The sequence below is a fragment of the Sinocyclocheilus anshuiensis genome, unplaced genomic scaffold, assembly GCF_001515605.1.
Source record: "Sinocyclocheilus anshuiensis isolate Anshui unplaced genomic scaffold, SAMN03320099.WGS_v1.1 scaffold1051, whole genome shotgun sequence".
Lineage (NCBI taxonomy): Eukaryota > Metazoa > Chordata > Actinopteri > Cypriniformes > Cyprinidae > Sinocyclocheilus > Sinocyclocheilus anshuiensis.
Window position 1 is genome coordinate 1,678,433 of NW_015546234.1, and position 13,534 is coordinate 1,691,966.

Sequence of the window (13,534 nt, forward strand, 5' to 3'; positions counted from 1 at the left end):
AAATTAAATTAAATTAAATTAAATTAAATTAAATTAAATAATTATTTAGATAAGTATAACTGTATGTATTGACAGGTTAACAGCACCATAAAACATACAAAAAGTTAAACAATGTTATACACAAGATGTGAATGAAACTTATTATATTTGATATTATTTTTTGCTCGCAAATATATTATGTTTGCAACTGAAATAAATACATAAATAAAAAAATAAAAATTAACTTAGCACATTTTTAGCATGTTAGACCAATAGTGTGGAATATTTGGCAAATACACCAAATTGAATATGCTTAATAAGGGAAAATGTATATAATTTCCACAGTCAGGACTGATTATTTTCACTAGTTTAACTGTGGACTGTGCACTCAGTGGAACTGAACAAACAGTTCTGGAACGTATTCCAGGGAATAGACACCTCTTGCTTCTCAATGTTATCCATTAAACCTTGCAGGTCTTACTGGCATTGCTGATAGTTTACAATGCTGTTGACGTGACAATTAAAATCATTCATTTCATGGCAAAGGAATTTAAACTGAGTCTTGTATCTGGAAATGATCTAATGTTAACCAGTAAACAAAGTCTAGTCTAGTCTAGTCTAGTCTAGTCTAGTCTAAAATAAAATAAAATAAAATAAAATAAAATAAAATAAAATAAAATAAAATAAAATAAAATAAAATAAAATAAAATAAAATAAAATAAAATAAAATAAAATAAATGTGTGTGTGTGTGTGTGTGTGTGCACACGTGCACGTGTACACCTGTGAGTTCACAACACGGCTCTTGCTGTAGTCTTAGCAGAATCCTGTTGGGAGAAGAGTGGCCTCCTGTTGAGGAGGAAGATGAGTGTCTGGCGTCTCTTGAGTGCCGTGAGCGATTACAGTCACTCCATTATTTAGCTTGAGTTACATGTGTGCCATAAACCCCACACTCCCCCAAAAAAGATGCTGCTCCATTTGCTCTCATTAAAAATGTATGCCGTTTGTGGGGGAAAAAACACACACTCCACTGACTGAGAGCTGATATTTTTGCAAATGTAACTTGACACATCTGTGAAGCCAGGCACTCATAAGCATACTGTACATTTTCATCTCATGTTATAGTATATCAGTCCTCAACATAGCTACATGGCAGAGTAATGGTTTTAAAAATATCTGTGAAGATCTGATTTTGTCACTTGGCAGATGATATGAACTGTCTGTTTGTTATTATCACAGTGTGACACCAATTAAGACGATACAGGACTTAAAGTAATAGATCACTCAAAAATGCAAATTTTCTGAAAATATACTCTCGCTCAGGCCATCCAAGATGTAGATGAGTTTGTTTCTTCATCAGAACAGATTTGGAGAAATTTAGCATTACATCACTTGCTCACCAATGGGTCCTCTGCAGTGAATGGGTGCCGTCAGAATGAGAGTTCAAACAGATGATAAAAACAACACAATAATCCACAAGGAGTCCACATGACTCAGTTCATCAATTAATGTTTTGTGAAGTGAAAAGCTTTGTGTTTGTAATAAACCAATTCGTCATAAAGGCATGTTAACTTCAAACCATTGCTTCTGGCTAAAATATGAGTCGTCTCTCCATAATATTGCTTTCTCCAGTGAAAAGTTGTCCTGTCTGAATTAGGAGAGAAATATGCACAGATCAAGCACCATTTACAGTTCTAAAACAGTTCTAAACAAATATGTCAGTGGATTTTGATGTGAGAGGACAACAAGGGATGGACTAGGAAGTGTTATTATGGATTATGAAATGATGGATTTGTTTCGTACAAACACGCAGCAAGATGTTAATTGATGGACTGGAGTTGTGTTGATTACTTGTGGATTATTGTGATGTTTTTATCAGCTGTTTGGACTCTCATTCTGACGGCACCCTTTCACTGCAGAGGATCCATTGGTAAGCAAGTGATGTAATGCTACATTTCTCCAAATCTGTTATGATGAAGAAACAAACTCGTCTACATCTTGGATTACCTGAGCAAATTTTCATTTATTCCTTTCAAATAAAATAAAATTGCATTTTATTTAAAAAGTCTCATAATCCTGATGATATGGGATGTTTTTCTTTCTGTGATATCTTGGTTCCAGTATTACTGTACTGCATTTCAAGCATACCAGTCCTTAACCTGGATGCACAAAGGTTTTAAGATGATCCGTAAAGACCTGTTTTTTTTTCTTCATATTGCATTGTATGGAATAATTGTCTGTTTGTTACCATTGTGCATGACACCAATTAAATGCAACACCACGCACGACACTGAATCTCAGACTGTTTCTCTTTGCTTCAGGCCACTTTGATAGTAGTTTTTTACATTATTAGCTCAGAAGTGCTAGTTATTCCAGCTTATTCCACTCATCAAACAATTCTGTGAAGCTTCCTCAGATCTGAACCCCAGAAGAGACACTGAGAGTGCACACTAATTTGAAGAACTTCACACCAGACCTGCAGCACTGTGCAAATTCAAAGTCACTGCATTTATGAATGATTTCCAAACATTTCCTTAGGTACAGGAATCATTTATAAATGCCAGATGAGGCAGCAGTGCACACATTCTCTGAACATCTTACTTGCATGTAATTCACATCAAATGACCGTTGCAATTGATACCAAATGGGAAGGGTTGGCAGAGAAATGTCATTCTCTCACACATCTTTTCATTAATTAACAAAAGACTGTTGTAATAAAAATAACGATTACTGTAATGCCACCATGCCTGTGCCGTATGTTACAATCTAAGCCTATTGGCAACCAGTGGGACTGTTGTGTGAGATCATCTTATTAATGTAACAGTGGCACCGTCTTAATCTTGGTAATATGCCCCTGGCGCTTCCACAGGTGTTGAGGATTTACGATGGCTTGTGGGAGGGTGAGACGGAGTCCTAGCGGTGGCATTGGATGGCAGTACTGCATTGGGAACTGCTTTGCTGGCAGACAAAACACACTTTGGTTTGTAATCAGAGCTCAAGTGGTATGTGGTAAGTTTTTTCTTAGGATAACAGCAATGCTTTTGGCAAGGATCAAAGTTTTCTTTCTCTATCGCTTGCTGTTTAGTTTGATTTACACCTGGAGGAAACCTGAGTCAAGGCATTGAGAAATAGCTCAGAGTGCAGATCGGCTGCTGATGCCATGGGTTTTCAAAGAATAACCCTCTATAGGACTAATTGTGAATTTACAGCTTAAAAAAATTATTGACTTTATATTTTACATAATTATATTTAGGTGTAAAATCATTTTCCAAAAAAAAAATGTTCTTAATCTGACCTTTGACCTTTTTTTTAGGGATCCGTCATTTATAACTGACGTTGTCCCATTAGGGTAAATTATTTTTGGCTAATTGTCTGAAACTTCACACACAATCAAATGTTTTTTCCCTATCTGAAAAGAAGTGAAAAGGTCTTACTGTTTCAAAAAACATTAAAAAAAAATTCTTGTGCTGCTATATTTGATTTGGAACTCGCGCGTGAAAATGTCTAAAACGTGACACAAATTCGGATGCAATTTCACTGCCTGAAAACTGTGTGTCTTAGTGTTTCAAAAGTATTAAAACAACTTTAACATTGTGTTTCATCTTGAAATTTCAAATCAATTATCGTAGCACATGTGAAAATCAACAAGACTCTTCTTTTTCATAAAGTCTATTATACTGCCCGCCAATGCTGGTCAATAGTGCCAGCTACACAAAATCTGCATCACATAATAGGACTTTGTCAGTTATGCATGACGCTCAGATTTGTTGGTCTCTTGAGTTGTTGTTTTTATAAAAGTGCATTAAAAATGACAAAAAACTTTAGAAAACACATTTGGATGTACAATTATATTTTTTATAACTTGAATTTATATGTATTTTCTAGTCTAAAATGAGCTCATTCTGGAGCCTTGAGAGCATGTGATGTGCTAATGTCTCCTTTACTACTTAAGTTACCAAAAATGTGAAGCACATGGCTAATAAATTTTAATTTTACTGGTTGAAGGGGATGTCATTTGACATCACTAAAATAAAATTTTGTTGGTTGAACTTAATATTGAATTTTAGATGTAATTTTCTTAGAGTCATTTATAAATGACGATATCCCATAGAGGGATAAAGGCTGAATTTAGGAGTCTAATAAAGGTCGCCGTGATTTTGCTAAGTAAGACATGTTCCTGGATCAACATCTTTTGTTGATCCTGGATCAACATTACTGTCCAAAACTATAGACCTAACCCAATCCCTACCCCTAAAGGATGTTGGTCCAGGAACATGTTGTACTTGGTAAAATCACGTTCACCATCTAATAAATGGTATGTATCCAATGTGAATGTGGGGTGTTGGGTACAGTTTGACCCAGTTGGGAGACCAAGAAAGTTACAATTGAGAGAAATTTTTTTGTAAACAACGAAATTCCATTCTCCAAAATTTTCCAAAATTCCTGCTGAAACCAGCTTGAACTGGTTGCTGGTCTTATTTGGTCTCAAAATCTGACCAGGCTGGTCTGTTGGTATGTTATAGAGAGGTTTTGGGGGTTGTATGGGAGACCAGCTAGATCAGCTTAAATGAGCAAATCAGTGTGTGCTGTCAATAGTTAAAAGTCACAAGAGTGAACTAATTTAAAACACAAACACAGGAAAAGGTAGCCTATATGCAAAATAAATCTTATTTTAATATTTAAAATATAAAAAGAATATTTAGTAAACTTTTCAAAATTGCAGAAAGACAGAACATGAGAAAATGAGTGTTGCCCAAGACAACTGTCATTAATTAGAAATATCTGAATGCTGACTGTGACGAGATACGATGGACATATTTTAAACAGTAGAATAATACAACAGAACTGACAGACAGACAGATAAACAGACAAATATTAATTAATCCAACTCTTTACAACACACTCACAAAGGAGAAAGGAAGAGACGGGTACAAATAGTAAGGACAGTTTTCTTGTCACAACATTTTTCGTGCCTCATTTTACAGATGTGCTCTACCTTTATTGCTACTTTCATCCAGGGAGAGGCTGTTACGTTTACAAATGTGCTGAGCTTTTCTAGTTTTCACAGAAGAGAGTTGTTTGCCACAAACAGGACAGCATAGATGCGTAGGCCTATACCTGACCGCAAACATGCACGTTGCGCCCTGCGCTTCCATCTATTTGCCCTGAATTAAATTCATTTTGTGGGTGGATTTGTGGATTTGTATGCACATCTTGTTTAAGTCTCATTAAAATGTGTTTATTACATTATACTGAATCTTGCTCATCTTGATGCCATGATGGCACAGAAGAGAGGAGAATGTGAAAGGCATTATGCATGTGTAGGCTGTATGCAAAAAGTGTTGTTCCACCTGATGAGGAGCAAATTTTCAACGCGAGCATCTCTTGAACATGTCCGAAAGGGTTAAGAACACGAGCGGCGTGCTCACTACAGCATTACATCACTCAGCAGCATCCCCCAGTCCTGAGGCGTTGAATCGAGCACTAGGTGGCATCCGAGATGAGTAAGGATCCGCGTCTCCGTTCAGTCGAGACGTCCAGTCAGCGGCGTCGGGTGTCTCAGGGAACAGTCCCGCTCGCTCCTTGTGCGGGGACGCTGCAGACACAATGCGCAGGTGACAAGTGCCCGCTTCCAGGAGTTCGTCTCTGACCTGTACCGACTCGAGGACTAGAACAGCTCTGACTTCCCCGTCCGGAGCGACGCAGGAGGATGCACTGCCTCTCTGGCGTCACCGTCACCCCACAACTCCATGGCTACCTCATTAGGGGTACTCTGGAGAAACAGGTGTCGGGGAAGTGACGTCACGAGCCTCGGAAACCGGAGGTGTGCGCTTCGGAGAGCACGATGGCAGCGAAATCCGACGGTCGGGGGGTCGTCACCGGTTTCGCCCAGCTGCACAACCTGGACGAGACGGTGGGGAGCTGCGAGGACGACCCGCGGCAGAGCAGCTCCTTCCACATCTGCCACTGCTGCAACACCTCGTCGTGCTACTGGGGCTGCCGGAGCGCCTGTCTGCATTACCTCCTGGGCAAGGGGAGAGACGTCAGGCGGCCAACTCACAAGGAGCGCCTGTGGTTGGACTGCCTGTGGATCGTCCTCGCGCTCCTCGTCTTCTTCTGGGACGTGGGCACTGACTTATGGCTCGCGCTCGACTACTACGTCAAGCAGGACTACCTCTGGTTCGGACTCACACTGTTCTTCGTGCTGGTGCCGTCGGTGCTTGTCCAGATCTTGAGCTTCAGGTGGTTCGTGCAGGATTACACGGGGGGCGGCCTGGGAACCGTGGAGGGTCTCAGCAGCGGCCGGAGAGCCACGGCTGGCACGAGCGCAGGGGTGTACGGCAGGGTCAGATGCTGTCGCGTATCAGTGTGGGTCTGGCAGACGCTCATACACATCCTCCAGATGGGACAAGTGTGGAGGTAAGCATCCCGTTAGTTTCTCCTATAGCCCGTCACCTGGTATAACCCGTGCAGACCTGAACATAGGAGATGCGAGTATCACTCTAAGCATGTGCTTTTCTACGAATGAACATCATGCTTTCGTGAAATCTGTGGCATCAGTATGCGCAGCAGGGCGCTGGAAGTACACAGTGCATCTGAGGATTCATTCACCCTCCCTTGGCTGCTCAACTCTGAGAGACTGCTGGCGAGACGGGCGTCGGGTTTCTCAGGCTCCCCGTGCGTCCCTCAGGAACGACATTCCTCCTTCCTACGCTCGATGCCATCGACACAATTTGCGTTCTTTGATCCTTCGCTCTTTAATAAGGATTCATCATCGTAGGTGCAGTGCGTTATAACGCCAGTCAGTACAGTGTGTGCTCTCAAGTGAGGAATAGTTCTGGCGCGTGCGGGGAATATCGACCGTGACATGTTGTACTTAACGTCTGATCCACTAGATATGATGCGACAGTTTTTTTTCTGCAGCAGACAGGCGCAGTGGCCGCATTCACGTTTGTGTGGAGGCGTTCAGTTTAGCCGGACGATTTAGCTTGATTTCGATGCCATTCATTATTCATGTTTGCTTGGGCTCGTGCTTTCTTTATACGATGCGATTATTGCTTAAAGATAAGGCTCTCTGTCATCAGTGGCTCACAGTTGTCATGATGTCATCGCTTTAAAGGTGCTACAGCATCTCACGCGAGCGCGCGCTCTCTCTCTCTACGTTTGTGTGCAAAAGAAATTCCTTCTCATCTTTCATATAGTCTAGTCACGATAAGACCGTTTTTCTGAGATAAATGTAGTGAAATCTTTCTTAAAAGCCAAATGAAACGCTCATTTTGGACAAGTTAAATAATACTCTGCATCGACTGTAAAATTTTAAGTGGATTGATATTTATAGTATATATAATATGTAATATTTTTTATGAAGTAGGCTATAGATCTAGGGATCACTGGGATCTAGAACTGACCCCGTAGAATTCTGACGTTGATTTTCTGCCGTTGCTATGCAACCAGTAGTTCTAGTTAAAAGCGTTTTCTTCTTACGCGTCCGTTTATATATATATATATATATGTTCAGAATATTAGAAAATTCAGGCGAACAATACCTGAGTGAATGACTTAGATTGTGAAGTGTGCAACCGGTGAACCCTGAACTATCCCATAATGCAACTAGAGCAAGTGTCATATTCAAGAAGTTTAAACATAAAAAAAGGCAGAGAACTGTGCAGCTCGCTTTAGAAGTGCTATCAGTACTAAAACGTGTTCATTGCAATTAAAGGGTTAGTTCACCCAAAAATGAAAATTCTATCATTAATTACTCACCCTCATGTCGTTTCAAACCCATAAGACCTTCGTTCGTCTTCGGAACACAAATTAAGATGGTTCATCCGCAATTATACGAAGCTATAAGAATACTTTTTGTGCGCAAAATTTGATTTGATCAGTTCAGATCAAATTACAACAACGTAGGAAACAGATCCGGCGTGACGCAGCTTACACAGAACAGCATACGCTGTTTACGTCCAGCGGATATTCTCCAAAATGGCACCAGGGTGATGCGGAGGAGACGAATTATTGAATAAAGTTTTTTTTTTTCTTTTGTGCACAAAAAGTATTCTTATAGCTTCGTATAATTGCGGATGAACCACTGATGTCACATGGATTATTTTACAGATCTCCTTGCTACGTTTCTGGACATGGGAACATTTCAGTTGCGTTGCTGTCTATGCAGGGTCAGACAGCTCTCAGATTCCATCAAAAATATCTTAATTTGTGTTCCGAAGATGAACGAAGGTCTTATGGGTTTGAAACGACATGAGGGTGAGTAATTAATGACAGAATTTTCATTTTTGGATGAACTAACCCTTTCATTTTTGGTTTATCATAGGTATGCTATCACACACTTGTAGGCCTATACTTTCTTCAGTGGTCAATAACTGAGATCTTCATTAAATTCACCACTGAAAGTACAGATATTTGTATACAGCTAATTGAGCTAAAGTGTAAAAGGTAATGTTTTATCTAGCTATATTTCTATAGTTACCTTGATGAAAGACTTTTACTGTATTTTGGCTCTACACAAAACAGTTACTGCTTCATTGTGCAATAAATGCAAAACCCGAATATAATGGAATGGCATTTTGAGGTAGAATGCTCAGCAGTGTATCATCTTAAAAATAGAGCAGTCTAGCTTTAAAGTGCTGGTGGAAATGGGTTCGAAGTCAACATCAAAGTCTTTTTTTTGCTCCTTTTAAGACTGTGTGAATAAGGTGCTCATAATTAGATGACATCTAAATCAAATAAGAAGATCCTTCATGCTTTTCTTATGTCTGTCAATCTTGAACTATGTTTTATACAACGAAGTACCATTGTACCTGTGTGTTTTCATATTTTAATACTCATAGGCCTATTATTGCATCTGTCAGTTGTCAGAAACTTCTGAGGCCACACTGGCTTTATCTCTCAAACTGAACCGATAATGTTCTCAGGTCACGCCAAACATTAGCAAGCAACTTAATCTAATTTCTATGTGAAAACAAAAAATAAAGTGGAATTACACAGTTATATACTACTTATGGAATTAGTTCCTGACTACTGGACAGATCCTTCTGCCAAAGACTTTAGAAATTGTGCATTTTAAGAAAGTGCATGAGACATTTCTCAATTGGATGTTTATTTATTTATGCTTGGCATGAGAGCCCGATGATGTCTTTGTTGGCTTCGGTAACTGATGCGGCAGCACCGCTGCCAAAACCTCGAGCCTTTCCCAATCGTCTTGACTTGAAGTTAGTCAGCGCAAGCGTCTTGAGAGATAAATGGTAAATAATGGTCAGTTAAGCTGCCTAGGGCACTGGTTGTGTGCTTTGTTTAGTTCTTGGCACAAAACTTGCTGCCTAGTTAGGGCAACTTGGTGAAAACGAGTATAGCTCAGGATTCTTACTCCCAGCATGTCTGATATGCCATGTATCACTACTGTTTAATTAGTAAAATTAAAAATGACTGTAAAAAAAATTTTTTTTGAAGGACTCTTAAAATAAATATATCACAATTTCCGTAAAAATATTAAGCAGCACAACTGTTTTCAACACTGATATTAATAAGAAATGTTTCTTAAGCAGCAAATCAGCATATTAGAATGATTTCTGAAGGATCATGTGACACTGAAGAGAGAAGACTGGAGTAATGGCAGCTGAAAAATTCAGCTTTACCATCACTGCAATACATTACGTTTGAAAATATAAATATATAAAAATAGAAAACTTGTATTTAAAATTGTAATAATATTTCACAATATTACTGCATTTTTTATTAAATAAATGCAGACTTGGTGAGAATAAAGAGACATCTTTCAAAAACATTTAAAAAAATCTTACTGACCCCAGACTTTTATACAGTAGTGTATATAGGTTTTGTTTTGTTTTTGCTGCTTTTCTGTAGTCTCTGTAATGATGGACACTTTAATAAAATGAATGCAGAATGATTTTGAGCATATGAGAGAACTGGTTTGGTGTTAATGAGGAGCTACTTGAGCCTTACTGATGGTGCTGTAGAAGCATCTAAGACAAACATGCCTGGGAAACACTCTCAACCACTCCTTCCCAACTGTTTTAAGGCACTTCCTCTGCCTCATTCCTTTTCTCTGCTGTCTGTGTAAAATCATTGCTTTGCTGCTCTGTCCTCCCCATCCACTAGTTAAAGTCATAATATGCACTTTACTCTTCTCTCCCTCGCTGCCTTGTTTTCCCTTTTACATAAATCTCCACTTGACCTCCATTTCTGTCAAGGAAACTGGAGCATCTGTCGGCCTTCCCATTATTGGAGACTTTTCCCCCTATGTGTGACGTTTAGAGCAGCCCTCCCTCACTCCATCACCTCTAGGACGCTCACTGTCCCCATTCTCTCCTGTTTGCCCTCTCAGTGTCACACCTCTCACAGGGGCTCAGGTAGGATATATAGTCAGCTACTATATATAGTGGCTGTTTGAGAGTGTTATATAGTGTTTGTTTGAGACCGAGTGCTTGGCAGTTTAAATTGAGTTTAAAGAGCGCCAACAACTTGTGTATGCACTTGTGTCTCACTGCAGTCTTGAGGAAATATCATGCAGTAAATGACTAATTTCACTGCGTACACTCAACAGAAAGCTATTCATTAAAACACAAGGGTCAAAGACATGACACTCATTTTTTGTGTCTACTTTTTAAATGATTAAAAAATACATTTAAAATGCAGTTCATTAATACTCTGACTTAAATACCACTTTTCTATAATGAGCAAGGTTTTCATTTCTGAATTAAAATTCATTTTAATACTTTTTGAGGTCCATAAACTCAAAAATGTCAGGGTGTTACCACTGTCCTGATATCATAATAAAAAATAAGCATATTTAAAATAATTAAATTACTGAAGTCATGTGATCCCTAATGAAACTGACATACATTTTAGCATATAAAAAGAGGACAATTTACGGAAATAATACACTTTAAAATAATATACTTAAATGTGAACAAAATGCAATGTGTTTGGATGCTTAATTGAATGTTATTCACTATTAAATGCGATATACTCACATATTTTCATATTTTGCACATTTTATATATGTTTTTTCTCTCTCTCATAACTTGAATTAAACTAGATTTTAAAAGTTTTTTTTCCCTCTTCTTTATCATGAACACTCATACTGTTTTTGACCCACAAACACTCAAACAGATGCAAGTAACCTGGTTTCTAGTGCTGGGTGGTAAAAACTAAAAAGAGGTGTCTAGTTTTTTTTAGCATCTTTTTAAGGTGCCACTTTATTGTTCAACTGCCTCTTGAAGAGCTTTATACAAGTAAACAGCCTTACAGTTTTTAGCGAGTACTGAAGATCCAGCAGCGAGTGGGCTAATCAATGCGTTACACTGCTGACATGTCCTCAGATGTGCTTACAGTAAACACTACTCGGCTGTTATTCACAGTGACCTTGCAAGCATTGTAGAACGCTCTGTGAGAGTCTGGGCCTCCTCAAAGACCAGCCACACTCCATGATTTCATTTACACACATAAAGTGTTTCAATGCCGGCTCGCCAGAATATACGATCGTATCGTATTATAGTAGGTAAGCCAGTGAGTGTGATAAATTATCACAGCTTGTGTGTTAAGGACATTGGGGTGGAAAGATTGACACGATGCAGTCATGCTGGAATCAGTCCAGCTGACAAAAGCCAAATGCACAATGTAATGTTATGACTAATTGGTGAGTGTTTTTGCTTGTTAGCGTGTTGGTGTGAAGACCATACTGAGTAATTTATGTGTGCTTCTATCATCTTGGCAGTAAATTGTAATGACTAATTTGTGAGTGTATTTACAGATTGGACCACAGAGCACTGAATAATCTGAATGTGTTTGATCACACCAGCTGGGTTACGATTACGATTATGATGGTTTTTACCAAATTTTTGAAAATTCAACTTTGCATCACAAGAATAAATGATATTTTAAAATATATTACAATAGAAAACAGTTATTTTAAAAGTATTTGATAAAATACAGTAAAACAATATTATTGTGAAATATTACTGTTTTTGCTGTAATTTTGATCAAATAAATGCAGACTTGGTGAGCAAATCTGTATCTATCTCTCTCTCTCTCTCTCTCTCTCTCTCTCGCTCTCTCTCTCTCTCTCTCTCTATATATATATATATAAATAACTTTCAAATATAATAGTTTGTTACTAAAAAGCTTAAAGTTTTTTTTCTCTTTTTAACTGACAGTCATTGGTAGCATCTATCTCTTATCTTATCACTCAGTGTGTATGTGATGACAGACGGATGAGTCCCCTGAGGCCTGAGAGAGCGAGAGACAACCATCAGGTTGTGCACCCACCAGTCTGCCATTAACCATTAGCCATCACATGATGACCCACAGCTGCCCCTCCACATACACACACACTCACTCACACACACACACACACACAGGCGTACATGTACGGGTATGTAGACAGCTTTGTTCACTGTACCAGGTTTTGGGAATCCACAATCCAGGTATAAATCCTTGAGGTTCCAATAGCAAAAAGATCATCAAAAATTCTGTTTCTTCAAATAAACGCTTCCTCCACTTACAGAATTATTTGCACTATGCTTGTTAAGAGTCAGTGGGACAGAGGATGACAGTTTAGACATCCTTGCAGTCTCTGTCCTCAGCGTATAAACATAAATATTCTCATTCACTATAAGATTGTTAAAGTCCCCCTGTGGTGAAAATCAAGTTTTTTATGTTGTTTATTTGTCTATGTGTTGTTTTTAATATGCTTTAGACAAACCATGTGCCAATCCATTTATCAACACCATTGCTGAGTATTTTCTCCTTAAAACTGTACTTTCCCAAAAGCAGTCACAGAAAAGCGGTTTGAAACAGCCCTTTTATTTTTCAATAACCAATCACGTCAAGGGATCCTATCATTAGCATATCATTAACCATGCTGAGAAGCAGGAGGTCTAGTGAGAAGGCAGCCAGGTTTATCCATATATTTTTCTGTAGATGTTTCGCTAGCTGTTGATATTTTTCACTATTTTCGATGGCATGTGCTGTTAGCGCTTATTTATTTGTATTTAGAACCGCTAACTTGAATAATAACCCGTGGCAACAGTGTAAAAGTAGCCTGGAGTCAGACGCACCTCTCCCGCGTTGACATCCGCACGTCACACGTGTATGATCGCGGGCGCGATTTGGAATCACAAACTTGGCTGCATTTGAGTCTTCAAGGCATTTTGAGGAGTAACACTCCAAAGAGAAAGGAAAAATTGAAATTGCATCATATGACCCCTTTAAAGCATGAGAAAATTATTTTCACAAGAAAAAAAATTTAAATATGTAATTTTTATGATCAAAGATGAGTTTTAAAGGATCAAATTTTTGACTACGGGGGAATTTAAAATTAGAACATGCAAAGCAAGATTTGAACTGTGAGCAGCTTACAACAGAGTATTAAATCTTATAGACTGCTGAGAGTGAGCAGTTTTACATGTTCTACATGTCTAATACAAGCATCTGGTGGAAAAAATATTGAATATTTTAAAGGGGTCATATGATGCGATTTCAATTTTTCCTTTCTCGTTGGAGTGTTACAAGCTCTTGGTG

General features: G+C 38.6%; 1 protein-coding gene across 1 annotated transcript in view; it reads left to right on the forward strand.

The window, feature by feature from the left end:
* The first annotated feature begins 4,734 nt into the window (after window positions 1-4,734).
* The window catches only part of LOC107701509 (XK-related protein 6-like), a 63,068-nt gene continuing 54,268 nt past the window's right edge, over window positions 4,735-13,534 (forward strand). The window contains exon 1 of the mRNA XM_016503547.1: window positions 4,735-6,397. Coding sequence (XP_016359033.1) covers window positions 5,823-6,397 — 575 coding nt within the window. The 5' untranslated portion in view covers window positions 4,735-5,822. The remainder of the gene's footprint in view (window positions 6,398-13,534) is intronic.